Below are 25,453 nucleotides of genomic sequence, written 5' to 3'. Positions count from 1 at the left end.
AGAAAGCTTTTTAGGTTGAGACGTTATGGTCTATGTGGTCCTTTTCCAGTGGTTTGAATATATATGGCAATCTGGCAAAGGGTTTGAGCACAATGTTGACAGTCTACCTGGAGACTGAGAACCAGGCTTCCTTGTTTACTAGTTGTGTGAGTATGGACAAGCCATCTTAGCTCTATATCAGTTTATACATCTTTAAAATGGGGATAATTTATCAACAGCCTCCAGCAAAGGGTGGTTGGGAGGAACACATGAGAGAACACAGGAGCCAGGCAGGAAACAGTCTGTCCTGTTAGGGGTATGAGCACTCTCACCACCACCATGTGACAGTGCAGTGTTCCTCATTTGGGAATAGACACACATGCAGTAACCAGAGGAGGCTAAGTGATGGCTGCTGGAGAAGAGGTTTCTAAGGAATAGGCTTTTAAAAAAGTGGAGTGATGGACAATTAGCAAGTGGCAGTTGGAGGTAAATAGGCCTTTAAACAGCCTCAATGTGTCACCTCTAATCTTGTTTACATGGTCAATTTGCTTAACCAACTCTTCCTTCATCACTAGCCCTGCCTTAATGATCACAATTGGGAGTGCTGTAGATCCAAATACAGGAGGTGCTACTGGAACACAAGAAGGGGAGGATGGGTGTTTGGGGCAGTAGTTAAGATGCCACTTGGGATGCCTGCTTCCCAGCTCAGTGCCTGGGTTTGAGTCCTGTCTCTGCTTGTGATCCCAGCATCTTGGTAATATGCACCCTGGGAGGCAGCAAGTGATCCCTCAAGCACTTGGGTCCTTTCCACCTACATGCGATATCCAGACTGAGTTCCAAGCTCCTAGCTTCAGCCTGATCCAGCCCTGGCCTGGCCATTGCAGGCACTTAGGAACTGAACTAGTGAATGGAATCTGTGTTTGTGTGTGTCTCTGTCTCTCTCCTTTTCTCCCTTCCCCTCACCCCTCCCTCCTTCTCTCTCTCTTCCTCTCAAATAGAACAATTTTTGAAAATTGAATTCATTCAGGGATCCTTACCTCCATTCTATAATTCATCCATGTCCCTTTTTCATGGTAGCAGTGGAGTTTAAAAAGCTAAAGATGAAGTCATTCTAGAAGCCCACTGTCAGAATGTCATTTTTTTTAAGATTTATTTATTTGAAAGGCAGAGTTATACACAGAGAGAAGGAGAGGCAGAGAGAGAGAGAGAGAGGTCGAGAGAGAGAGGTCTCCCATCCGCTGGTTCACTCCCCAGATGGCCGCAATAGTCAGAGCTGCGCTGATTGGAAACCATGAGCCAGGAGCTTCTTCCAGGTCTCCCACGTGGGCACAGGGGCCCAAGGACTTGGGCCATCTTCCATTGCTTTCCCAGGCCATAGCAGAGAGCTAGATCAGAAGTGGAGCAGCTGGGACTTGAACCGGCGCCCATGTGGGATGCTGGCACTGCAGGTGGTAGCTTGACCTGCTACGCCACAGTGCTGGCCCCAGAATGTCACTTTTCTCAGCAGAGACTTTAAGAGCTAAGCAAGAGTCACTGGAGAAAATGATGTTGCCCTCCTCAGGCTGGGTCTTCCCTGCCCTGCTGGAGATTGTGTGCTGTGGGGGAAGGTACAGTTCCTGGGGTGGACGTGGGGAGCAAAGGAGTCCTATTTGTGAGGGGTAGGGGCTAGCGGTGGAGTGGACAGCTTAAGCTAAGATTGGTCTCAGTTACTTCAACTTTCACTTCTCTACTCATACCTCCACTGCCATCACCTGCTCAAAAGCAGGAATGTTTGGTGCATTACGGTATTGAAAAACAAAAGCCACATTTTTTCCTACTGTTAATAATTCTTAATAGTGAGAGGATGGGATTGGGGGCCACAGAGGCCACAAGCCCCTGATCAGACCTCAAACTCTCCATGTTGTGTGGCCACATGTGAAAAAAGGTGGTGGTGACAGACTGGGCTCCTGATCAGACAGGGACAGCAGTCTCTGTACATTTAGAATTGGGCTGGAAATGTCCTGGGGAACAAACACACTTTGTATGTGTGACTGGAAGCTATTCTGTCATTGAACACACACACACACACTTACATTACCAGTTCATCCTAAAACCCAGGAGGTTCTGTATGCTGGGACCAGCTCCTATTTTCAGCCCCTTCAGGCTCCTTGATAGAAACATGTGGCATGGGAAGGCTTCAGCTTTGCTGAAGGGCCCCCACTGATGTCCCACGGACAGCCACGATGCTGGTCTCTCTCCCGTAGATGGGCCCTGCCTTCTGGAGTACCAGCCTTCAGCTATCGACTGCAAACCCCAGCACATCTTGTTCCCAACATCAAATCTATGTGGATCAAGGGTTCAGACTGGCTGCTCAGGAATGCTGCACTTGTTCCATACATACTTGCCAGTGTCTACACCTGTTAGAAGCGATGGTTGCTTTGGTGTTGCATTCCCAATTTGCCAGCCAGAAGTGCCCTGAAGGTGACAAAACATGACTTTGAGCTGAAGAAAAGGCAGGTGTATTTGAACAAGTTGGCTCTTCTTTGTGGAAAGTATTTCCTATCATGAATAAGACTGCCTACAAGGTAGCGCCACAAATTCCTTCCCTCTTATGTTTTAACAAGATGGATTGTGGGAGCAGGCAATTAGCCTAGCAGTTAGGATACACTCGTCTCATTCCTGGGTTCAAATCCCCAACTCCAGTTCCCTATTCCAATCTCCTGCTAATGCAGACCCCAAGAATCATGTTAGGGAGTTTCTGCTGTTCACATGGGAGACTCAAATGTGTTCCTGGATCCCAGCTTTGACGTCCCAGTAGTTGTGGGCATTTTAGGAATGGGTAAGTGAATGGGACTGCTCGCTCTCTCCCTCCCACCCCCATCAAATAAATAAAAAGAGGAGAAGAGGGGAGAGAAGGGCTAGCCAATGTGCACTAGATTAAGGAGTTTTGGATAGTTCTTCTGTGGGCAGGAAAAGAAAGTGATTCCATGCTCCAGCTCTGGATACCATGGTTTGGGTTCCATTTTTGGTCTACAATCTACTAAGTCGGTGACCTTTAGCAAATTGTGCCTTGATTTCTCCCACGTATATGCATGGACACAGGGCTGACCTCATAGGTCTTTGAAAGAAGCAACATACACTTGCATCACTGGTAAACACCCAGCACAGAGTCTATGTATATAAGGAAAAACATGCCTATACTTATCCATAGAAGGCAGGGCTGGGGAATCCCAGACATGTGCTTGCTCTGTTGACCCCACCCTGACCCTCAATTAGTGAAGTGCTACATACTGGAGGAAGACACTGTCAGGAGGGCACAGGCCCTGCTGGGTTATATTCACCTCTGCCATCCATTGGCTATGCCTGGGGGCAGGTATTTACTCTTCCTCTTCAGTTTTATCATCTGTACAGTGGTGGTGGTAAGAGTCCTCATACTTCATCAGGAAATTGTGAGGATCAAGTGAGATAAAGCCTGTTCCGTGCTCAACACGGCACCTGACACACTGTTCAGTGCTCAATAGATGGTGGTTGATTATTGTATTGATCTTATTGCCCAACTGGCTGCTTTGAGAATCCTGGATGTGTCCTTTTTACCCTCTGTGAGAAACAAAGAGCTTGGGAGATGAAGCCCAAGTTTGAAGCAAGTATCTGTCTCACACCAGGAAGTCCAATAATTTAGAATCCCTACCCTTAGTTTTCTCATCTGTAAAGTAGGTCCTGCTGTGGGGTGCAAAGGATAGCATTCAAGCCAACATCACAATGTGATGCACAATACATAAGAAACATGGATGAAATGTTGGACTCATTTTCTAACGTCAGTATCTTTTTTTCTCATTGAATGAAAAGTAAATTCTTGGTGATTTTGCTGTTTTACATATTTCATGGTTGGGAATAGAGTGAATAATTTTATTATGAACTGAAATATTCTAGTAGTGCTTTGGGATTCCTGATTCCCTGGAATAAGTAAACTTTTGGCCCTTGGTGTCCAATGCTTGGGTCTCATGGTTCTAATCTAGCCACGGCTAGTCCCCTCTCTGCTCTCTACCCTGCACACATTCACTCTGACACAGGCAACGAGTTGAATGACCTACTTCAGGAGAAGGCCAGTCCTGGGAGAGACCCTGCAGGGGAGAACTTGCTAGAGTCCACAAAAGACTGGTCTGATAGTGGCGACAAGAGGGAATCCAAGAAGAGAGAAAAGAAATGGTAGCATTAGTAAGTGCTAACAGCATTTCCAAGCAAGTCCCAGGCCTCAGCAGAATTGCTAGAATTAGAGTCCTCCTCAGGCCACTCCAGCACTGGAAGGGTGAGGAGGGCTGTGAGCCAGGGTGGATGAGAGTGAACACAGAGGAACAAAAGACGTGAGGGCAGAGAGAAGCAGACAGGCCCCTGGCTGATTGCCTGAGCAACAGTGCTGCAGCTGCTCCAGGCCCTGAGAAGGTGAGTCCAGGGCACGGAAGCTGGACCCCAGTGGGGTCTGGGGCTTACCTTGCAGGCTGTTCCCATTGGTGCTGGTGCAGGTGGGAGGCGGGGAGGTCTGGGGTCTGACAACAGGTGCGAAAGCACTCTTCTGTTTCACGGCTGATACCATGTTGGCTGGTGAGAAGGAAAAGATGCCCGAGGAGCTGCTGCAGTTGGAAGGGAGGCTTGTGGAAGAGGCCATGGTGGGGCTGGATGGCACAACTGAGAGGGGCAGTGGGAAAGGAGAAGTCAGTGCCTCTCGTAGTATCCTGTGATGAGAAAGTTAAGATCCAAACCCAGCCTAGACACTCTGCTGGAGCCTCCGTGGGCAGGAACCATCCCTGAGCCCTCAGGATCCTGCCTGCATCCATCACTTAGTATTCAGCACAAGCTAACTTTCATTGTTGGTGATCTTTGTGTGCATTTATTGTGGGCCTGTTATGTGCCCTGCAGTGTGCTAGGCTCTGGGGTCACAGGCAGCAAGTGCTATCAGGGGGTAATGACCCCATAATTAGCCAAGTCACTGAGTGCTTCATACAGCAGAGCACCATCCTCAGAGTTTTCTAGACGAGACAACAAAAACACAGTACTGTCTTCCCACGGATAGAGCAACACAAAATAGTGACCTAAGTGAGCATCGCCAGCTCTGTGAAGTCATTCAGAGGAGGCATTCCACAGAGCTGAACCTGTGCGTTCCAATTCTTTCATACCCTTCCCTCTGTGGAGCTTTATGTAAGTGTGGATTAAAAAGCAATCAGATGGGAGCCTAGAAAATATCCACAGTGTGGCAATGGAAGGGCTGCAGATAATCAGGCAATGCAGAATCAGAAAAGAACCTAGCTGCTGCCGACATGAAAGAGTTTGGTAGATGTGTCTTCTCTAGTCACCACGGTCCTCTCAGCCTGGCCTTTTGCTCACGGCTAATCATCTCTTGGGTACTTTACAAGATAGGTTTTGCACACGCACCAAGCCTGGTGTTTTCATACATTCAGTTTCTGTTTTCTACAGAAAAGCATGAACCTGATTTCAGGCCCTTAATTAGCATTCTAGGCTCTACCATCTACTTGATTATTTTCCTCATTACTTAGTAAACATTTCATATTGCTTTATCATTCACAAGAACCTTCCTGTCTTTTTCATCTTGTCATTGGCAAGCAACCTTAAGTTGGGCTGATCACATATTTTTTACACTTAAGCCAATCAAGCTGAAACTCACAAAACAGTTGAGTGACTTCCCCAAGGGCCATAGCTAATGCCGTGAAGACAAGAATCAAACCCAAATCCAGTGCTCTTTCCTCTGCGCCACTCTGCAAAGGAAACAGATCGCCAATGGGAGAACACCCCTTCCCATGAGCCCACCAGAATCCAAAGAGCAGCCTGGGTGGCCTTATGCTTGGTCTAATGTAGGCTTTGGAAGACTGCATAAATGGGAATCAAATGGGTCAAATGGGTTGGAGGCAGCAATGGCCATCAGGGAGATATGGTCCCTTGCAGGCAGAGAAAGGCACTACACAATCCCAACGTACTGAATGCTTTATGGAGCAGAACATAGAGCCGCCTTCCTCTGAGTTTTCACAAACATTTCCTAAACTGTACTTTTTCTTTTAATGAGGCCAGCATTTTTATACATCTCTTAGGATTTGTAAATGTGAAAATACGCTCAATAATAACACCCATTTAAATTGCAAAACTCCTGCACTGGAGGTTTGATTTTTAAATATTCGTAGACTTGAAATCCTGCTGGTTCACTGAGGAAGGCAATTAATCTCGTTGGCAAATGCGATCATTATGTGTATTTAGAGATGGGGAGTGTGTGAGGGGGGTGGCTAGCAGAGAGAGGGGTGAAATACAGTCCAGCAGCTCCATTCGTTACAACATTATTAGTTATCAGCCACCACACCAGAAAGTGTGTTCACCAGTGGAAGGTCTGATGTTATTTTTTATTCCACTGGAATTTTTCAACATGAGTGGTTTATGAATAATTAAATATTATAGAGGCAAAAATTCAAATCAGCCGGGCTTTGTGTTTATTGTTTTATTTGCATTTATGCAGATAAAACCGTCCCATCTGAGAGCCTATTTGAGAATTTAATACTTTATTTGTGAGCACTGAAGAAATCAATTAATGGAAATTAAATGTTCTAAGTTTCACAGTCTGACAGATGCAATCTTAGGCTAACGTCACTGGGTGTCTGCGCAGGCTTGAGAAGGAGAAAAATCCAAGCCCCTAAATTGAATTGCTACCATATAGCAATTAGTTTATTGATTTAATTAAGAATGCCACCTTTTAATTTTCAGGTCATGATTGAAACATTTTCTGATTGAATAGATGGTGAACACTGAAATGATAAATCTAGGAGAAACAATCTTTCAATAAATCAAAATCTAATGTGTAACTGATCCCAAATGTTGACTCTTGAGCAGACTTAATATATACATATTATTTGGGGGAACTTTAAATGTTCTAAAAACTGCCAACTGCAAACAAATAAGGTAAAAATAATGCATTTAGTATATCCAGTGCAGAAAAACCACTCATAAAGTAAAAGACTGTAAGTGTCCTTTCAAAAATAACTTCTCTTGGCTGCAGCGCTGGCACACCGGGTTCTAGTCCCGGTTGGGGCACCGGATTCTGTCCCGGTTGCTCCTCTTTCAGTCCAGCTCTCTGCTGTGGCCCGGGAGGGCAGTGGGGGGTGGCCCAGGTGCTTGGGCCCTGCACCGCATAGGAGACCAGGAGGAAGCACCTGGCTCTTGGCTTCGGATTGGCGCAGCGCGCAGGCCGTAGCAGCCATTTGGGGGGTGAACCAACAGAAAAGGAAAACCTTTCTCTCTGTCTCTCTAACTCTGCTTGTAACAAGGAAAAAAAACTGCTCTGAAAGAATTAGCACACTCCACATTTCTCCAATGAGAGACATTATAACTGTCAGTATTTTTAGCCAAGATTGTTTAAAAAAACATCACAAATATTCTTTCATTTAGCAAGATATCATTCTACAAATATCTAAGAGTGTGGCTACATTTTACAAGTAGAAGGATCACCCAGAATGTCTACGATGAGCTTGCTTCTCTATGTAAAATCCTCAGAGGGAGATTGAAAGGTTGTGGAGAAATGGTTCGTGACATTTTATATATGACTATAAAGATGCCAGTTTGCTGAGGCCTTTTAGATGCAAACAAAATGCTATACTAAAAAAATCCTTTAAACTTTAGAACAAAGATAAGGCAGGAAAGAACATTTGCTGTGTATGTGTATACTTTTTTATTATGCCAGATTTTTGGAAAAAAATGTTTCTTGATTTGTTGGTTTTTTAAGTACCCATCAAACACAACCAAAAGGGACAAAATGTAATCATAAAAATCAAGGGAATTATATGCCTAAAAGGGGGAGTTTGGGTTTTAGGCTGTTGTTACTATACTATACCACCACCATCCTTATTATCTTTCTGTTACTGTTGATTATTACTTAGACCTTGGAATCAGGACAAGCTCACCATGTGCAGTCTCTGATCTTTGACTCACAACACTGGATACAGTTGGAGCTAGTTTCTTCTCCATTTCTTGGATGAGAAAATTGTTGCTTGGACTGGGAGATGAACTTGCCCTTGGCCCTCAGGCAGCAATTGGTAGAAGCAGGTGTGTACCCTTTTTCTGACTCCAAATGTGGCTCTTAGAATGCTATCCTTTGGCTGCTTTTGGTTGTAGCAAAGTTTTGACTGTTAGGGAGACTTTGGCCAATGGCAGTTGAATACGGAAACTGGAGATTTCTGCTGGGGAAGAGGATGCCTTTAGCAGCATCACCCAGAGCAGTGCTTTGCAGGATGGGGGACCTCAGGCACAGGAGCCCTGCCCCTTGGCCTCACAGCAAGATGGAAATTCCTCTAGTGAACCCAGACAGGACAAGAAACACACATCTCTACTTACTGGCATAGGGCGAGTTGGCAGCTGAACCGTTGAGGAAGGTCGGGGAGCCGCCCAGGTTGGACATGGCAGCAGAGCCATAGCCATTCATGCTTGTGGTGACTGAGTTGTAGTTGGTTTGCTGCGGGGTGGTGCTGGGCACGTAGCCATGGGGTGACACACTGCTTGAGTTGCGGGTGAAACCTGAGGAGGGGTGGGGTCAAAGCAGGGGTTAGGGTGCCTTTCAGCTGGTGGTGGTCCTGCAAGCTTCAGGGCAAGAGAGGCCTCTGCTTCTTGCCTGCTCCCCGCAACCCAGAGGGAAGGGATCGAGTGATTCATGTGTGTGGGTTGGTGGTGCTAGCTCTGTGATTAAAATGGGAAGCAAGCAAAAGACACATTTCTTGGGAGATCATAAATACTTAGCACGGCTGTGAGAAGTGGCAATGCAGGGCCTATAAATTATCATTTTGGAGCAGAAATAAATCCCAATCTAAGAGATGCACCCTGGAGTTCACGGGTCCCTATTCCCTGGGCAAGAAGGATGTGCTATGGGGCTAAGAACTTTAATTCTAACCCTCTTTGCCATCTGTCATTCATGGTTCACAGTGCCACATCAAGCATGGGGAATGCTAAACACATGCATCCTTTCTGGCCCTCTATCACCAGGTTATCAGACAGGAGAGCTAGAACCAAAATTCTGCAATATCCGACACACAAAAACCAGGACTCTCCCCTTTAGGAAGAAAACAATGTTTTTTAAACATGGAAATTGATAACAAATGGCAGTGAGGAAGGGGAGCTTGAGGTTCGGAAGGGACAGGGAAAGCAGGGAGTGGAAGAAGAGCAAGTTCTGACCCTGATTGGTGGCTTGTGATGCCTCCGAGACGTTCACAGCCAGTTGTCCGCTGAAGGAATTCACGCCCATCATCCCTGCATGGACCGAGGTGTTAGCGAGAGCTGGGAGCTGGTTGTGGTTGCGGGGCACACTGTACAGGGCCTCTGCAATGTCAGCTGCTCTCTTCAGAATAATTTCCTGAAAAGACAAAGGAATATTCCTGTAGCAGAGCCGACCAGCCTCCCATTCCTACCATTTTGGAGTGCTCATTCTGTGCTAGGCACTGTGCTCAGGGCTTTCAGTCGCTCGCTTCATGAACTTCTGTAACCCTGTCTGCAAGCTCTTGAGGTGAGTCCCATCGTCAGCATGTGCATATGCCACATGGGGAGACTGAGGTTCAGAAAGCCAAGGCCTCACTGAAGGGCACATGCCTATTTACGGCCACAGCTGAACTTCATAACCCCACGAGCTCTTGGAAAGTCCATCACAGTCAGTATACAACAGAACCACAGGGCTTCCCTTGCCCCCCAGTTCCTATAGGAACATCGGGTGAGAGAGGGAGAGAAACAGACAGAAACTGCAAGTCATCTCTTGTTGGTGTTGAGCACAGGCTGTAGAAGACTAGTGGGTCCCTGAGCATTAGCGACATTTCATGTCCCTTGGATACTGAGTCAGATGACACAGCAAAAGAGACAAGGAAGGAATGATCTGTCAGACTCAAAGTTTTCAACACAGTTTGAATCCCATGCGTGGAGTTGCTCTGTAAAACAGAAGCAGACACTACTCTTCAGGCCTTTTTATACTTTATTGGGAAAAGAAATTGAAACCTCTTTCTCCTCCTAAATTTGCTTGAAAACCTGAAATAAAGTAAGTCACCAATTATCAAGTACATTTCCACAAAAGAATAGCTTTAAATGGAGCAACTTTTCTGATAAGGAAAATGATTCAGTAAAAAAGGCAATAAAAGACATTCAAAAGAGAGAGGATTGAATAGCTGTGCCAAGTGTTGTGTCTGAATTACACTCCTAACTCATTCACGTGGGGGTTGTATTTGTCATGCTTTCTCATACTACAAGGAGTCTGAGATCATGAGTTGAATGTGCAAGTCCACCCAGGTTAGAGGCCCAGCACACTCACCTGGTTGTTGTGTGGCATCCCATACAGTGCTTCTACCAGATCTGCAGCCCTTTTGAGTATTACTTCCTGTCAAGAGAAAAGCAGACACAGACCTCTGAGTGAAGGCACGCTGCCTGTATCTTTTCACATGATCCTGTTCCAGCCCTTCCGGACATACTTCTCTAAGGCTCTGCAATAAAGGTGGTAGCGTAGGGAACCCTAGAATGTTGTTAAATCATCAATTGATCCTTGTTCACATACACACTTAATTGAGCCAAAAGGTGAGCATTACTGGTACTGCAAGATAAAATACACCACTCAACAGTCTGCTATGGCCACGAGAAAGCACTCATATGTTTATTGCAGAATACAATTCCCTAGTCATTTACTATATTACTACAATCGATGTCATTCAGTGCATGTTATGAATCCCTAAGATGTGTTTATTCTGCACTTAATTGCTTATTCCTGGAACCATGACCTTATCAGACAGGTCATTTTCGAGGGATTTCCAATCAATCTTCAGCTTCTAGAAGCATGTAGCATTAAACTTCTTTTGTTTATCTCCCTTGTATAGCAGAGTCATGATATAAGGGGTGGTGTAGTAAACCCACATACCAAGGAAATGCACTGTTTGTCAAAGGCTCTTACAAAAGGATTCTTCTGTCCCCAGAAGACCCCTCTGCACCGATTTTCATGAGTGGCAGCATCTGTATCTTTCATAGCAATTCTTTTTTATTTCAGTATTGTTTGTCATTTTCCTGATTCGTTCATTCATTCTCATTCTTAGACTGTTTATGCTCTGTTGCTCATTCCAGCTTAAGAAAAAAAAAGTATCTTTTCATTTAGGTGTGCTTCTATATTTAGTTTGCATGTCTTGTTCTAATAATATAGGATACTCTATAAAAGTGCATGACACAGGAATTTTTTTTTTCATTCTAACCAAAAGAAATAATTCTCTTTATTTTTCTCTAGTTGCCTGTAGATTCATTTGCAGAATCTAGAATGGGAAAAGGAGGGCACAGACAGGCTTGGTACATACAAAAATGGGAGCTTATTATTGAACAAAACCAAAGGGTATGATAATATTACCAAAGGGGATTTGCAGGAAAATATGTTCATCATATTTTGCTGTGGGTAAAGTTTCAAACAGAACTTCAACTGTAGATATTTTAAACAATAAATTTCTGTATGGAGATGCAGTGCTGTTAAATTTTCATATACTACAGATGCTGATCAGAAAATAGGGGTATAATTGCATCCATTTTGCTGTCACCATAGCCTCTTCAAAAATCCTGAACAACTCTTGAAATGACAAGCTTTTAGATACATATTAGCATTTTTCAAATTTAAATTCTCTGTAATATATGATAAAACAGTTGTCATACTGCAGTAACAACTTATGACATGTATAATGTCCTAAATTCAAAAATGAGGTAGAGGGGTTTTCAGTTCTCAATAGATATTCATGCTTGCCTTAACCTGCTAGACCCTCTTATAAAACAATATTTTTTATGTATGGAGTAGCGAAAAGCATTATATAATCAATGGAGTTTGAATCAATACATCTGAAATTATTTCTTTATTTTTAATGCAAGCTACAAGAGAGTTCACCACTTTCTGCTTGTGGTATTGTCTGACCATCGCAGTTAATAATTTACTATGGTATGGGCACACTAAACCCTATTCCAGGATCAAATTCAGCTTGGGCCGCTTTCTCTAAAACCTCATGGCTTTATCTGGCTCTTAGAAAAGATTAAAACAAAACAGGATTTAGTGAGTTTATTTGCTAAGATTTGACTTCTCTGGGTCTATGCTCATTTATTTCCTCAAATAAATATTTGAAGCTGGGCAGAGAAGGTATTTCTGTTTTTATCTTAGGAAAAAGAAACATGTCTCCTGTTTATCAAAAACATCATGATGTCAGTTTAAAGTTGAAGTTAGGTACTTCATTCTTTTAACTCTGCAATTGGGGACTCAGAGCCCTCCAAATTTTTTTTAAAGTGTTTTTAAGTCTGAAAAACTAATCTGTGCAAATTACGTGTTTTAATGTTATATGTTATATACTTTAGGTGATAAAGTTTTTCAGTGACATAATCCACAGGTTTTTATTTCTCCTTATTTCAATACCCAGAGGTCTTGTCACTATTTAATCCTTTGGGAGTAAAACACGTGAATCTAGTTTCTAAGTTGCATCTTTCTCTGATCTCCAATGCTATCCCTTTCATCTGCAATGCTGGCACATGTTTCATCCATTCACCACAGTGACACAGGTATATCCTTAGCACAGCACCATTTCAGGCCAGCAGTCTTAGATTTGAAAGGAGTGAACCTGGATTTTTTTTTTTCCTGGAAGTGATGCCATTAAATGTTGTCTTGCCATTTAAAAATGTCCTTCACTGCAGTATCAATGTGGGGTTTAACAGAGAGCTCACATTTGGTTCAGCTTTGCCAGTGTGATTCAGCTTCTACTAGTTATTTCTGCAAATGGGAAGGAGAAAGGATGTATCTGGGTCCTCTATGAGTTCATGCAATGGACCTGCAAGGTGCTTGGATTTCGGTGACCAGAAAATTGCTCTCACCTCCATGTCATTACGCTCCCAGTGAACTAGCCCCCAAGCGTGTTTGTGTTGGGGATCTAATATATTGCCTTTCAATCAGAGCTGAGAGCCACTGAACACACAGACAGAACATGACGAGCAGGTCAGGAAAGCAATAAAGATTTTACAGAGCTGTCCAAGGTGCTAAATTTACTCAATAATGGGTTTGGCACCATAGTGTTAACCTCTCATTTACTACCAGTTTGAGGGACTAAATTGAAGTAGCTGACTTCATTTACCTTGAAATGTATATTTTATGACATTATGTAAGTAGATTGAAAGGGCACTGCAGTTTTAACAATTTAAAGGCTAAAGCATGTTTAAGATGAAACTTGAATATTTATTGTATATTGCACTTAAAGTATATAGAATGTTAAAATGTATTGATTAAATTTGTAAAAGGCATTATAAAAATGACAGGTAGTAGAAAAGATGTATGCCTTTTAAAATCAAATTGGTAGTGTATGCTATCTCTTCTGTGGTCACAAGTGTAATTTTTTTGCAGTTTTATATGGTAATTTGAAAAATCTGTAATTTTACATTAGGAAATGATTGAGTCTGAGATGTTAAAAAAAAGAAATTCCTCATAAGGAGAAGAGCTGGATATTTCATATAATCTATTGTCTCTGAAATTATTCCTAAAGTCTTATTTTTTGTGGCATTAGGAGGAAGCATAGTATAAGAATCCTTCACTTTTAATATGCAACTTCAACATTTCTGAAAGGAAAGAGCACTTGACTAGTGCTAATATCTAATTTTTCCAGGCAATTTTTTGTCAGGAGAGATTTTCTCTTCTTTTCATAATGTTTAAAACGTGTTCCTGCTTGCAGTTTCAAACACAAGAGTAGAGATTAGACTTTTCCAAGATAATTAATCCTATCCTTGGATTTTTAAAAAAATTTCACTTGGGAGTTAAAAAGATAAATAGTTGTATCCAGAGTCTCTTTGTAGAGATAATTCTTGTTCTCCAATCTACATTCTGAGTGAGACTGCTTTTCTTCCTATTGCCTTGGATTTCTTCTCTTGAGCAAACCAAAAATATTTACTCCTTAAAACAACTGTCCACTATTCTAGTTCCTCTCATAATCATAACCTAGCTTTCCTTGTCTTCCTGTAACCATCTGTAAATGATTCATATGAGTGGGGGAGTCTGCAGACAAAAAAGTGGGTATGTTATACTAAATTATTTAGAATCTATGAAAATACCAGGGAGACTCAAGGCAGGGGTGAGGGGAAGTTCTAAGAAATAGTTCAGGTGTAACTCAGGACTTGGAAGCTCATAATTAAAAAGATATATGGACTAAAAATATAAAGAGAAGACTTGGCTTTACTTTTTATGCTGCAACCAGTCCGTTAGCTAACAACTTCTGAGGTTCCTGCTGCCCCAGTTGTCACATGTGGACACTATTCCTTAGTAACTTTCAAGGCACAGTTTCTCCTATCACTGAGCTAGGGTTTATATGATGATTACAAAAGACGCCCACCCTCTCTCCCTATGTATCTGAAGAACTGTTCTGTTCCAGTCTGCTGAGTCCTCCCCAGTACAGAAGCAAAAAGCCTGGCTCCTTCCTGTCTTCCTATCTTCATTTCTTTTGTCTTTCCTTGTTTCACATGCTGCCTTCAGTTTGTACTCATTTAAAATGCCTCCTAATCCTATGAAGACTAGTACTTAATATGGCGGTGTCAGTATGGTAATGAAAGAGAACTGTCATTTATTGAAAGTGGCACGTGCACACATTCAATCTTCAAAGAGAGCCACTTAAGGTATTATTCATACGGCCATTTGGCAGATGAGGAAACAGAGTGGGAGATGGCAGCTAACTTCCCTCAAATGTATATAGCTGAGGAGTGACTAAACTGGGATTCAAATTCAAGCTTGTAAGACAAAACCCAAACTCTTGGCAATTTGACTATACCATCATTGATACCCCAGCTCCCAATCTCCCTAATTTCTCTGAAAAATAGTGTTGACCATCTATACCAACCAGCAGCACAGAAATACACAGGGTGGGGTCATTTTTCCCCAAAATGTGCTAGTATTTGCTCTCCACAGCTGGACTCTTTGAGGCCATGCCTATGTCAATCTCCTTCTCTTAGCCACTCACACCATGTTTAGCAGAACACAGACCTTGAGAAATTCTTCAGTTTATTCTAAGACACAGTCATTGATTTCTAAAAGCACATACCCAATTTATATGAAAAGACCAATCTATGTATTTTTTATATATTATAAAAACAGAAGACTTAAATTTGGTGTTCCATTTGGCTTCAGATTTTGTAATCCAAATTCCCAAAGGTCAAGTTTTGATCACTTTTTCTTAATGTCACTTTTTCAAATAAATTTGCTTTCACTCCTGCTGTCTGGTGCTTGCATTTTAATTTTGCGATTAATATCATGAATCATGTCTAATACAGACATTATCTCAAGTTATAGGCTGCTAGCAACATGAGGTTTGTCTTGAGGTACATCAGTCTTTTAATAAATGTACTCTTGGGCCCTTGGAAATACTTAGGTATTTGCACATTCACAGAAATCCACCTTGGGAACCAGACATATCCCATCAAATATGCTGATAAACCGAACTCATCATTCTTTCTGTTTCATGACAGTAAAACCTCAGAGGATTACTCACCAGCCATGGGAGGCTTCTCTTAAGTGTTTGGCCTCAAATATGTAGCTATTAAGCTCATATTCACTGGCCACATCTAGCCTTCAAGGATAAAGGGGGATGTTGTCTAACTGACAAATATGAACTCATTTGTAATCCCAATTCAGTGTTTTGAGTAATTCAAACCAAAATGAACATGTGAGAAGGCCTAAACTTTGTTTAGTTCATAGCACCTATTAGCCATCTCATAAAGCCAATGGGTATCGACTTACAACACAACATTAGTAGTCAAGGTTCAGACATAAATTCTGAAACTCTGGGAACACTCCCTTAAAATTAAGGCTCAGGATCCCTTCAGTAACCTGATGGGACAATCTGAGGTTGGATTATGCTTGCCCAAAGTGGGTACTAGTCGGCAAACTCAAACAGCTTCCATAGCCTTGGCAACTCATGACAAGAGCCTAGGGTGATTACTGACGCCATAAACAAAAGCGTCAATTTGTTAAAGTCAACAACAGGAGTCACTGTGCACTTACTCCTCATGTAGAATCTCTGTCCTTAATGTGTTGTACAATGTGAATTAATGCTACAACTAGTACTCAAACAGTATTTTTCACTTTGTGTTTCTGTGTGGGTACAAACTGTTGAAATCTTTACTTTATATACAGATGATCAATTTAGTATATATTAAGATAATTGAAAATGAATCGATGTGAATGGAATGGGAGAGGGAGTGGGAGATGGGAGGGTTGCGGGTGGGAGGGAAGTTATTGGGGGGGGGGGGAGCCACTGTAATCCATAAGCTGTACTTTGAAAATTTATATTTGTTAAATAAAAGTTTAAAAGAAGACAAAAAAAACCAAAATGTATACTAGTGTTTGGAAGGAAGAATAAAACAAGATAAACTACAAGCATCAAATGATAAAAGCCAAGTTGAGTTGAATGATTCCTGAGAAAGAAGGACACTACTTTCCTGTCACTGTGCATGGTGCCTTGACACTCACTGATCATCAGCTACTTTGCTTTGTTAGGGATTCAAGGTGTAACAGGCCAAGTATCAGCAAGATAAAGTGCAGTGGCAAAATCACTCCCAATTCAGAGATGATAAGCCTCTGTTAATGAAGTCACCAATGATATCACTGGACTTTTCACTCCATGGTACACTGTGGAGCCTAGATTTGGAAGCATGCATTCAAGTCACTGGCCTTAAGTTTTAGCTCTCTCCCTACTTGTTTCTCAATGGCTGGGTGACAAACTGATTGGAAATCCTGAATGATGAAAAATTGATTGGAAGTTTCTCTCAGCCCATTTCCTGCAGAGCTGGGTGTACAATGCAATAAATATTTGTTGTACTGAGATGTATTTCTGTGGAGGGTAAACTGCCTTTGTTTATTCAGGCAGATGGAAAATTCCACAACGGTAGACTTTGCATTCTGAAAAATCAGTATAATGAGGGCAGTGAGAGAAAGAGTAAAACAAACCAAAGTAACGCTTGGGCACTGTTTAGTTTGCAATCCTCTGAGACATTCCTTAAATTTTTCATTTTTCTTGTAATATGAACTTCTTGAAATAGAGCTTACAGCCAATCATTAGAAGCCTTTAGTGTCACACTTTAAATACTCTTTACTCAGAGGCCCTATGACTGAGAAGAGTCACTTACATTCACCATGGATATAATTAAACATGTTTCTGTTGAAAGGGGCAATCTCATTATGGCTAAGGACCACTTTAGAGTAAATTGAAATGGAAAGGAGCAGCAGAGAGGAGGTGTAGGTAGCAAGTGGTTATTTCCAGGGAGGCATAAAATGCCAAATGTGTAACAATTATATTTTACAATCCTGTATTCTAAAGACTTCATAGTATTTTTATTATATAAGAAGATTCTGCTGAAACTGACTGCTCTATAGAACATTCTAATGCAATCCTGTTGCCCATATTCTTCCGAGAGCCATAAAATTCAAACCACAATCAGAATCGTCAGAAATCTCCAGAGAAAAGCAACTAAATATATTGATAGTGTCGCCTGCAATTAATATGAGAGGCAACATACCAAAAGTCTCCTATCCCAGAGAAAATACAGGGAAGATTTCTAATCCTACTTTAACTTGCATTTACATGATAGCCCTCTCACTTCTCAAACTTATTATCATAGACCATCATGTAGCAAGGCTAGAGACCTACCATAAAGTTTTTGCTTGTGTTGCAAACATGGTGTAGGAGACTTCTGTATGAAATTAAAGTAAGTTGTAAGCTAACCCAGCTATAGCCACATAAGACATACTAACTTACATGATTGACTTTTACAGGGGAAAGGAAAAAAGCTGTTTTCCAGCAGCTGTTATTGCCTCCATGGAAAAAAAAAATCAATGAAAGTGAAATGAACAAGAGATTTTGTCTGAGTTGCAGTTAATACCACTGAAGAGCTATGGATATTAAAAGGTCAACAAATAAATTAGCCAGAGTGTTATGAAATGAATGATTTGGCTTATAATTTTATTGAGTGAAAATTGTTCGCTGCCTATTAGACCAGGTAATTTTTATCTGGTTCCTCAATTACTGTTCCGTAAGCAATAATACAGTTGTGAGAGCTGCCGGTTCGATCGCATGACCTCTGAGAAGCTGGCCAGGACAGCCGACTTTACTATGATGGATAACCAAGCATGGTTTCCATGAGGTGCCAAGCCTCCCTTTCCTGCATACATAAAAGAAACATTGCAGCCTAATTCACTTTACCAAAATGTTCAACTTTTCAAGTGTCAGCAGTTAAGTATAAATGGGGAAACCAGGTATTCCTGAGAAGAGTTATGACAATGGCTCCCCACCCCCGGCCCCCACCGCCCCTTTTTGGTCTCGTGGCATTCTCTTCTAAATGGTGTCATGGTAATTGGTGAATGGCAGCCTGCAGTGCTTCCCGCCACAAACACAGTGAAAAATGGTGTCTGCACCCTTGTGAATATGACCTGCTCAGAGGTACAGAGCTGACCCTGGCAACCTCCGGCCAGCTCTTCTTCTTCCAATTCATTGTACTGGTTTAAGACCAGCGCTCTGGGTTAGGTCCTGCTGTGTGGCCTCGGAAATCGACTTTCTGATCAGGATAAAAGCCTCTGCTGAAACAGAAAGCTCTGGCCAGAGGTGCCTTTTTCAGGGGTAGGTTGTAAAGTCAGCACATGAAACAAAAACTGCTTAGAGTCAAAATTAGCCTTGAACATCTTCTAAGTCACCTTTAAGTCACCAAGGCCTGGGCTTTTAGAAACACACAAAAAGGCCCAAAATTAACTACTTCTGTTTCTTTTTGTCTTTTGTCTGTGGCTTCCCCTTCCCCAGGGCAAGGCAGAATAAATATCTAGGTTGAAAGTAAAAATTCCACGGAGCCGACAAAGAGACACGCTTGTCATCTCTATACATGTGTGTCTATGTATGTGAATGCCCAAATGTATGTGTGTATTTTTATTTCTGCACATGTGTTATACACTTAAACCTGAATACATGCTATGTGTCTATTTTAAGCTATGCTGTGCTTTAAGGATATCTAAGGAAGATAAAATTATAGTGGGTTTTTGCTACTTACATTGCTAAACATCTTTGGTTATTATAAATATTTCCAGATGAAGGATACGTGTAAGTGATGATACCCGTGGCTTTATGTAGGATCATGAGTATAAATGCAATAGAACCCACTACCTCAAGACTGCTGCGGCTCAGTACTTATTAGGCCAGTGCTTAATTGAAGTCTTACTAAAAACAGTGAGCAAAGTTTAAATCTCCTTGCATCTATGTTTAAGAAGAGGATGCTGTGTGTTGGGAGGAAGAGATGAGATTACCCCCTGTTCCTTCGATTTGTCTTAAACTAATGAGTAATTCAATTCAGTGTCCCTGTACGCGGGGTATGATATGAAGTAACTTAACTTAGTCTTCCCCTTCAAGATGTCAGTGCTGAAAAAGAACTTGAAGGAGTTTCAGAACTCAGCTCTTGGGCAACTGTTATTACAAGTCACTACCACAATGACTCTGCAGCTGAAGAGAAAAAGAATGTTCTCCATGGTCTGTGTGTTTGTAACTCTTGCTGCCATATTTGCTCAGCTCAGCCATTTGTGAGCTAACCTCATCCTACAGCACCTCACCCTCTAGCCAAGCTTACAGATTTTAAATGCTGGTTTGCAAAACTTCTTTTGGCTTTTAAGTTCTATTTACTTATTTTCATTGTATTTGAAATGGAGAGAGAGAGACAGAGAGAGAGAGAAAGAAATTTCCTTCCATCTGCTGGTTCATTCCCCAAGTGTATCCAACACTCAGAACCCAATCTGGGTTTCCCACATGGGTGGTAGAGACCAAAGAATATGAAACAACATCTGATGCCTCCCAGGATGTGCATTGGTACGAACACAGATCAGAAGACAGCAAAGACTCAAGCTAATCACTCCCATATGGGATGTGAATTTCCAGAGGTATTGTAACCACTGCACCCAACGTCCAGCCCTGCCTTTTTTCTTCAAATCCCTTTTTCTTAATTCCAAGAGGCAGAAAACACCAACATTGGTTCAAGATCTAGAATCCGAGAGGCTTGGCTCAAATCCATGCTCTGCCAAGTCTTACCAGTCTAAATGCATACCTTTGTTTCCTCATCTGTAAAAAGGACTAATGTCAGCACCAGGTTCAGCAGATGAGGAGTTTTCAAAAAGTTTGTGGAATATGCATATTATGAAAAAATCATATATTTTTAAAGTTTTAGCAACAAAATAAACACTTTTAATCCAGTTTTCCATACACTGTTTGAAGTGCTTTTGCATGTAGCTAATGTTTGTCAAGCAATAGCTAGAATTTCCACCTATTTTCCAGAGAACTTTGCAAAATAGATGCATTCTTCCAGTTAAGGTACACTGGATGTCTAAGGTGCTATGTTGGAGAGGCCAGCCTAGCTGGAAAATACTTTCCAAGATTCTGAATAGACAAAAGGTGAGGCAGAAACCTCTGTTTTACTGGCTGTGTTGGCTTCAGCAGGTTACTTACGCTCTTTGAGCCTCAGCTCCTTCGTCTCTAAAATGGGCATGACACAGTACTAACAAGCAGCATAACACTGCTACATAAATCAGTTAAAGAAAATATTATTATAAAAAATGTTGCTTTCTTGGGACTTTAAATGAAGCTGTAATCTCTCCAGAAAAATTTTATGTGTATGTATACACTTGCAACATGCACACACACACAAACACACACACACTAACGGATTCTACATATAATTTCAGATCTAGGCTCAACTCCCCTGATAACAGAATTGTAAGGAATCAGAAATACCCAACTCCTAAACTGAGCACATGATCAAAATGGAAAAATGCAACTTGCCTATAAGTTTTCTGGCAGATGTAGAGGAGGGAGAAGGAAATGGATTGCATTGCATAGTTTGCTTTTCTGGACACCCACTGAAGCGTGTTTTTCTGAGAGTTGAAGATATCATAAGATTTGTATTTGCTGCTGCATCTTTCTTTGGAGTAGGATCACTGTGGTTTTTGGATGTAATGTTAATATTCTTAAATTTAAAAAAGTAAATAAATAGAGAACGAGTGAGTGAGCAAAGCCACTGTCTCAGTGTGGAAGATAAAGATGTAGGGCTTCTCTTTATCCTTTTCTGCAAAGAGGCAATGTGGTTAAGCAAAGATTTCTTATTTGTATTTTCACTGATGCAACTGCAGGTTTTGAATTACTGATAGTCTTTGCATAAAGACTAAAACAATAAAAGCATAATTAGAATACATTGTATACAGCCCATTCCAGTTTTATTTTGCCCCAGCTCTGTATTTATGATAAATCACTAAACATGAACACTCTTTAGGGAGGGTGGTTTGAGGTCTCATCTCTCCACTGAGCAAAAACAGTGCCTGTGACTAGAGTCTGAATTTCAATTTTGCAAGTGTACAGTTGAAGTGAATAATATTTGGCACAATACAGTGCACAACTGAGCCACTAAGTGGCTGATTTACTAAATTATTATTAGATGAGCCCTTGCTGTTCCAAATGAAAGTGCAGCCACTGTCTTCCTTCATGGAGTGTTCAAATTGTTCTGTGTTTAAATATTCAGCATGAGGCTAATGTGAACTGATGAACTGAGACTATAAACATTCACTTTCAATACACATAGAGCGACAGAGATGCAGCATATCATGTGGCCTGCGGAGGTGAAAATGATTTATACTTAAGGATGTTGCTGCCTACTTCCATCACTTTAAGGTACTCTTAATTAGCCTCATGTTTGAAATGACTAATTCCCATATACAGGAAGAGCAGCTTCATGGAGACAGATTTTCTCATGCCAACAAGGAAGAAGCTACCCTGAGGATATGCTGCCTCTAGAGTTCTGAACCTTAAGTTTTATTCATGGTGGGCTACACAGCACCAGCAGAGCAGGGTGTGTCTGCCAAAGCAACTGGGGCATTTGAAATTCAATGTTGAGGTTTTCCAACCTACCCAAAGGGTCTATAGTCCGGCCTTCCTACAATTCATCCTCATGAAGTCCTACCTCTTTACAACCCAAGTCTGCTTATGGACCACACTAGTACCTGCTCCCCACCCCCGAGCTCTCTAACTTCTTTACTGACACCTGCTGGAATGAACAACAACCCTTTGCTCCTTGGACAAATATAACCCCTCCTGTTTCTTCCCCTTGGAGGGCAGTTATAGGGAAGCACTTAAAAAACTGTGATCACTTACAGTAGATTAGAATTTTTTATTGGTGCCGTGTTGCCATAACAACATGAAGACAGCAGATGACTTAAGCTAGGCTTGCAAAGCAAAAGGCTGCTCATCTGGCAGTTAAAATGAATACAGTTCATTTCACAAGTTTCCCATATGGACTCTTAGTGTATGGTAATGAGGAGACCATATGGTGAGAGAAAATGCACTGAGAACAATTGGGTTCCACTGGCTGAGTGGGAAGCTGGGAGAGAAAACCTGGGTGAGAAATTCTGGCGTGCTCTCTGGGTTCAAGGTTTGGCTGAGGCTTGTTTGGGGTGGTTGTTTTCCATAGTGGTTTTGAGTTTCCTAATCCATTCCTTAATATGTCGTCTGTGCAAAATGACAAACATCTTGCAAATTTTGCAATATCATTCATCACAAACTGTCAGCAGTGTTTGCAAATCTGACTTGCAAGATCTTTTAAATGTGTTGTTCTTAAAAGGCAACAGTACCAAGTTTTTAGACAAAGTGCAGGAAAATTTAAGCACTTCTGACAAGCAGAAACATTAACAGTAATCATTTTAAAAACACTCACATCTTTTGCCTGCATGTTTAGCTGTAAATAATGCTAGAATGTATAAAAGCTTTAAAGTAAAAATGTAATAAATACTTTTTATTATATTTCATAAAGAATAAAAAATGCTTCCAGCCTGTGTCTATGTTACATATACATGCAAACATATAGAGATGGATAGCTCCCATTCATAGCACTAACCAGATTGGAAACCTGGGTGGACAGCTTGAACAAGACTCTAAAGTCAATTCTGTACTATACATGCTTCATAAAAGATGAATATAAATGCATTAGTTAGACACGGTGAGCTAAATTAGAAGGTCAGGCAGGGCTGGGAGGGCTGAAAAATCACACAACCAATGAGTGTAATTACTCTTTTTTAAGTCTATTAAGTGGTGTTGCTCTATCAAGGCTCAGGGGTATAGGACATGAAGAACAAGATAAAGTAATGTGTATTTATTACTCCCACTGGATCAATTTACCAGATATTTTCAGCTCCATAAAGCAAAATACACAAATGCAGCCTTTGTTACTTTTGTCAAACTGCTTTATTTTCACTAAAAGAGACTGGCTCTTAGAGAAAAATCCACATTTACCCTGTGGAGATCCCCATCTCAAACCTCTGGGTGGATTCAATGAGACAAAGTTGTTGAGAATGCGAGGAAGAAGGCGCTTGGTGTCTACTAGGGAGAGAATAGAGAACCTAAACACCTCAAGGCAAAATGATTCGGGTTTCCAGAGCTGAGGGTAAAGTGGGAACTGCATGTGGTGGAAAGAGTGAGGTACTGAGCCCAAGAACCTGGGTTTGAATCTCGCTTTTCCCACTTGCTAGCTGTGACATCCCTGTGGGCTCTGACGCCTCATCTGTGAAATGGGGTATACTCACTGCACAGGGGATTGCTGGTCCCCTTTTAAGGCAGTCCCTGAATTACAGGAAAGCCACTTTGCATAAATTATCTCATTAACGCCTAACAGTGCTGAGGGACAGTTACTTTACAGAAGAGAAACCTGAGGCTTGGGAGGTGGAATTGTGTGCACCAAGCAGTGGATTTGGTTTCCGAAATCCACATCTGTCTGCCTTGAGAGGATCACTATTTTGGCCTCTATGCTCTTCAAAAGCCCTGGTCGTGCCGTACCTGGCTCCCAGTAAGCATGAAGTCAACACTGCCTTGCTCTCCAAGAGTCACAGCTAACACCCAGAATGCCCATTCAGCTTGGGGCCTGCTCTAACCACAGGCAAACTAGCATGCTCATGAGGACAGCTGACAAACTGAAAGAGAATGGAGATACCTCTGGCCTTCAAAGCAGAGACAGCCCTTTGCTCAATGCTTCTGGATTGCATCACTGCAGCTGCCAGCACCTCCAAGCTTCTGGTTGACCACACCACAGTCCCCTTCACCCTCACCTCTACATTGTAACAAAATCCAACCTTGACCCCAAAGTCAGACACATACTCCTCCCCCTCGTGCCCGGATCCAAGAAAGGAAGACAAGTCTGTGTGAAACAGAACAGAATGCTGTGATTTTAAAAACCTTAGCTTTCCTTTCTCCGTGTGCACATGAAAAAGGAAACCAAGAAAAACATCTGGGGTTAGCATAATTACAGTATTTTAAATTCGTGTGTCCAGCAACTATCAATGATGGTGACTTTCAGGGACAACATAATTTACAAAGGATTCTGTTTGCTCCTGTTTTCCCATTTGGTAAATGGGAATGATGTCTGTTTTCCTGACTTCTCTCACAAGAGGGGCTCCAATAAAACAAAGCCTCTCCAAGTTCTTTGAAAAAGCACAAGCCTGTATACAAAGGCATATTATTATGGAAAGCTGTCTGCTAGGTCTTTGGAGCAGTTCCATTTGACAGAATATGTGGGTGGTTGCATGAATCTAGCATTGTCTATTCACAAACACATGGATTTAATAAAGTAGAGTTTGTTTTTTAAGGTGTGTGGTCCACAGCTCATTGAAACACTCCTGTTTGACAAACACTGACCATGATTCTAAGAAAGGCGGAGCCCACTTTTATCCCCCTAACAATGGACAGCAGGAGTATAAATCTCCCCAGTCCACAGGAATACCTTGTGCTGGCTCCATCCGCCACTTCCTGACTCTGCCCTTGAACTCTTGCTCCACCTTAACATCCAGAGCCAAGAGGACAGCCACTCCACTCTGAGTCACACTGAGAGCTTCCTGGGGTGGGCTCCAGGCACAGCCCTTGCATGGTCAAGTAGCTAGATGCAAGCTGTGGAGTGTTTCCTTAACACACAAATCCATTGTGTCCTTGATTACTCTTCCCAAACTCAGGAAAAAAAAGGGCTGAGAATTTCACCATCGGGCCACCAGGGACAAAGTGACACGTGCCTATGCTATTTGTTCAACATTTCTGAACATAACATGCAACTCTTAAAAAATTATCTTGATAGTAAATGCACAGATTTGAACCCCGTATTCCTATTTCTGTTTTCCTTATAAATAAGAGAAGTACTGACTTCCTTCTTTAGACTTTAACCCTTAAATCCAATTTATCTTCTATTTTCCAATATTTTTTTTTAGATTGTTAATCGTGGACCAGATGCTATGTGGCCAGACTTATGGAATTACTTCTCTGTATCCTTACATAATCCCTATGAGGATACCGTGATTATTAGCCCCATTATATAAATGAAGAAACTGAGGTAATAATTTGAATCACATACTCCACTGCTTATCAGGATTTGGATTTTCTGCTCTGCAACAACT

General features: G+C 41.8%; 1 protein-coding gene across 13 annotated transcripts in view; it reads right to left on the bottom strand.

Moving 5' to 3' along the window:
• EBF1 (EBF transcription factor 1) overlaps positions 1–25,453 on the bottom strand; it is a 415,547-nt gene that overhangs the window by 5,489 nt on the left and 384,605 nt on the right. For 4 of the 13 annotated variants that reach the window (XM_062188753.1, XM_062188754.1, XM_062188755.1 and 1 more), the window contains exons 12-15: positions 10,289–10,354; positions 9,172–9,349; positions 8,341–8,520; positions 4,447–4,641 (exon numbers count right to left, since the gene is read on the bottom strand). In XM_062188753.1, the coding sequence (XP_062044737.1) occupies positions 4,447–4,641; positions 8,341–8,520; positions 9,172–9,349; positions 10,289–10,354 (619 nt within the window). Of the gene's footprint in view, positions 1–976; positions 2,434–2,883; positions 4,119–4,446; positions 4,642–8,340; positions 8,521–9,171; positions 9,350–10,288; positions 10,355–25,453 lie in introns of those variants that run through there. The other 9 variants (XM_062188748.1, XM_062188752.1, XM_062188757.1 and 6 more) reach the window with 5 other exon arrangements.

This window comes from Lepus europaeus, chromosome 4 (assembly GCF_033115175.1).
Source record: "Lepus europaeus isolate LE1 chromosome 4, mLepTim1.pri, whole genome shotgun sequence".
Classification (NCBI taxonomy): domain Eukaryota; kingdom Metazoa; phylum Chordata; class Mammalia; order Lagomorpha; family Leporidae; genus Lepus; species Lepus europaeus.
The sequence above is the reverse complement of the archived record's forward strand: the minus strand, read 5'-3'. Positions and strand labels throughout refer to the sequence as shown.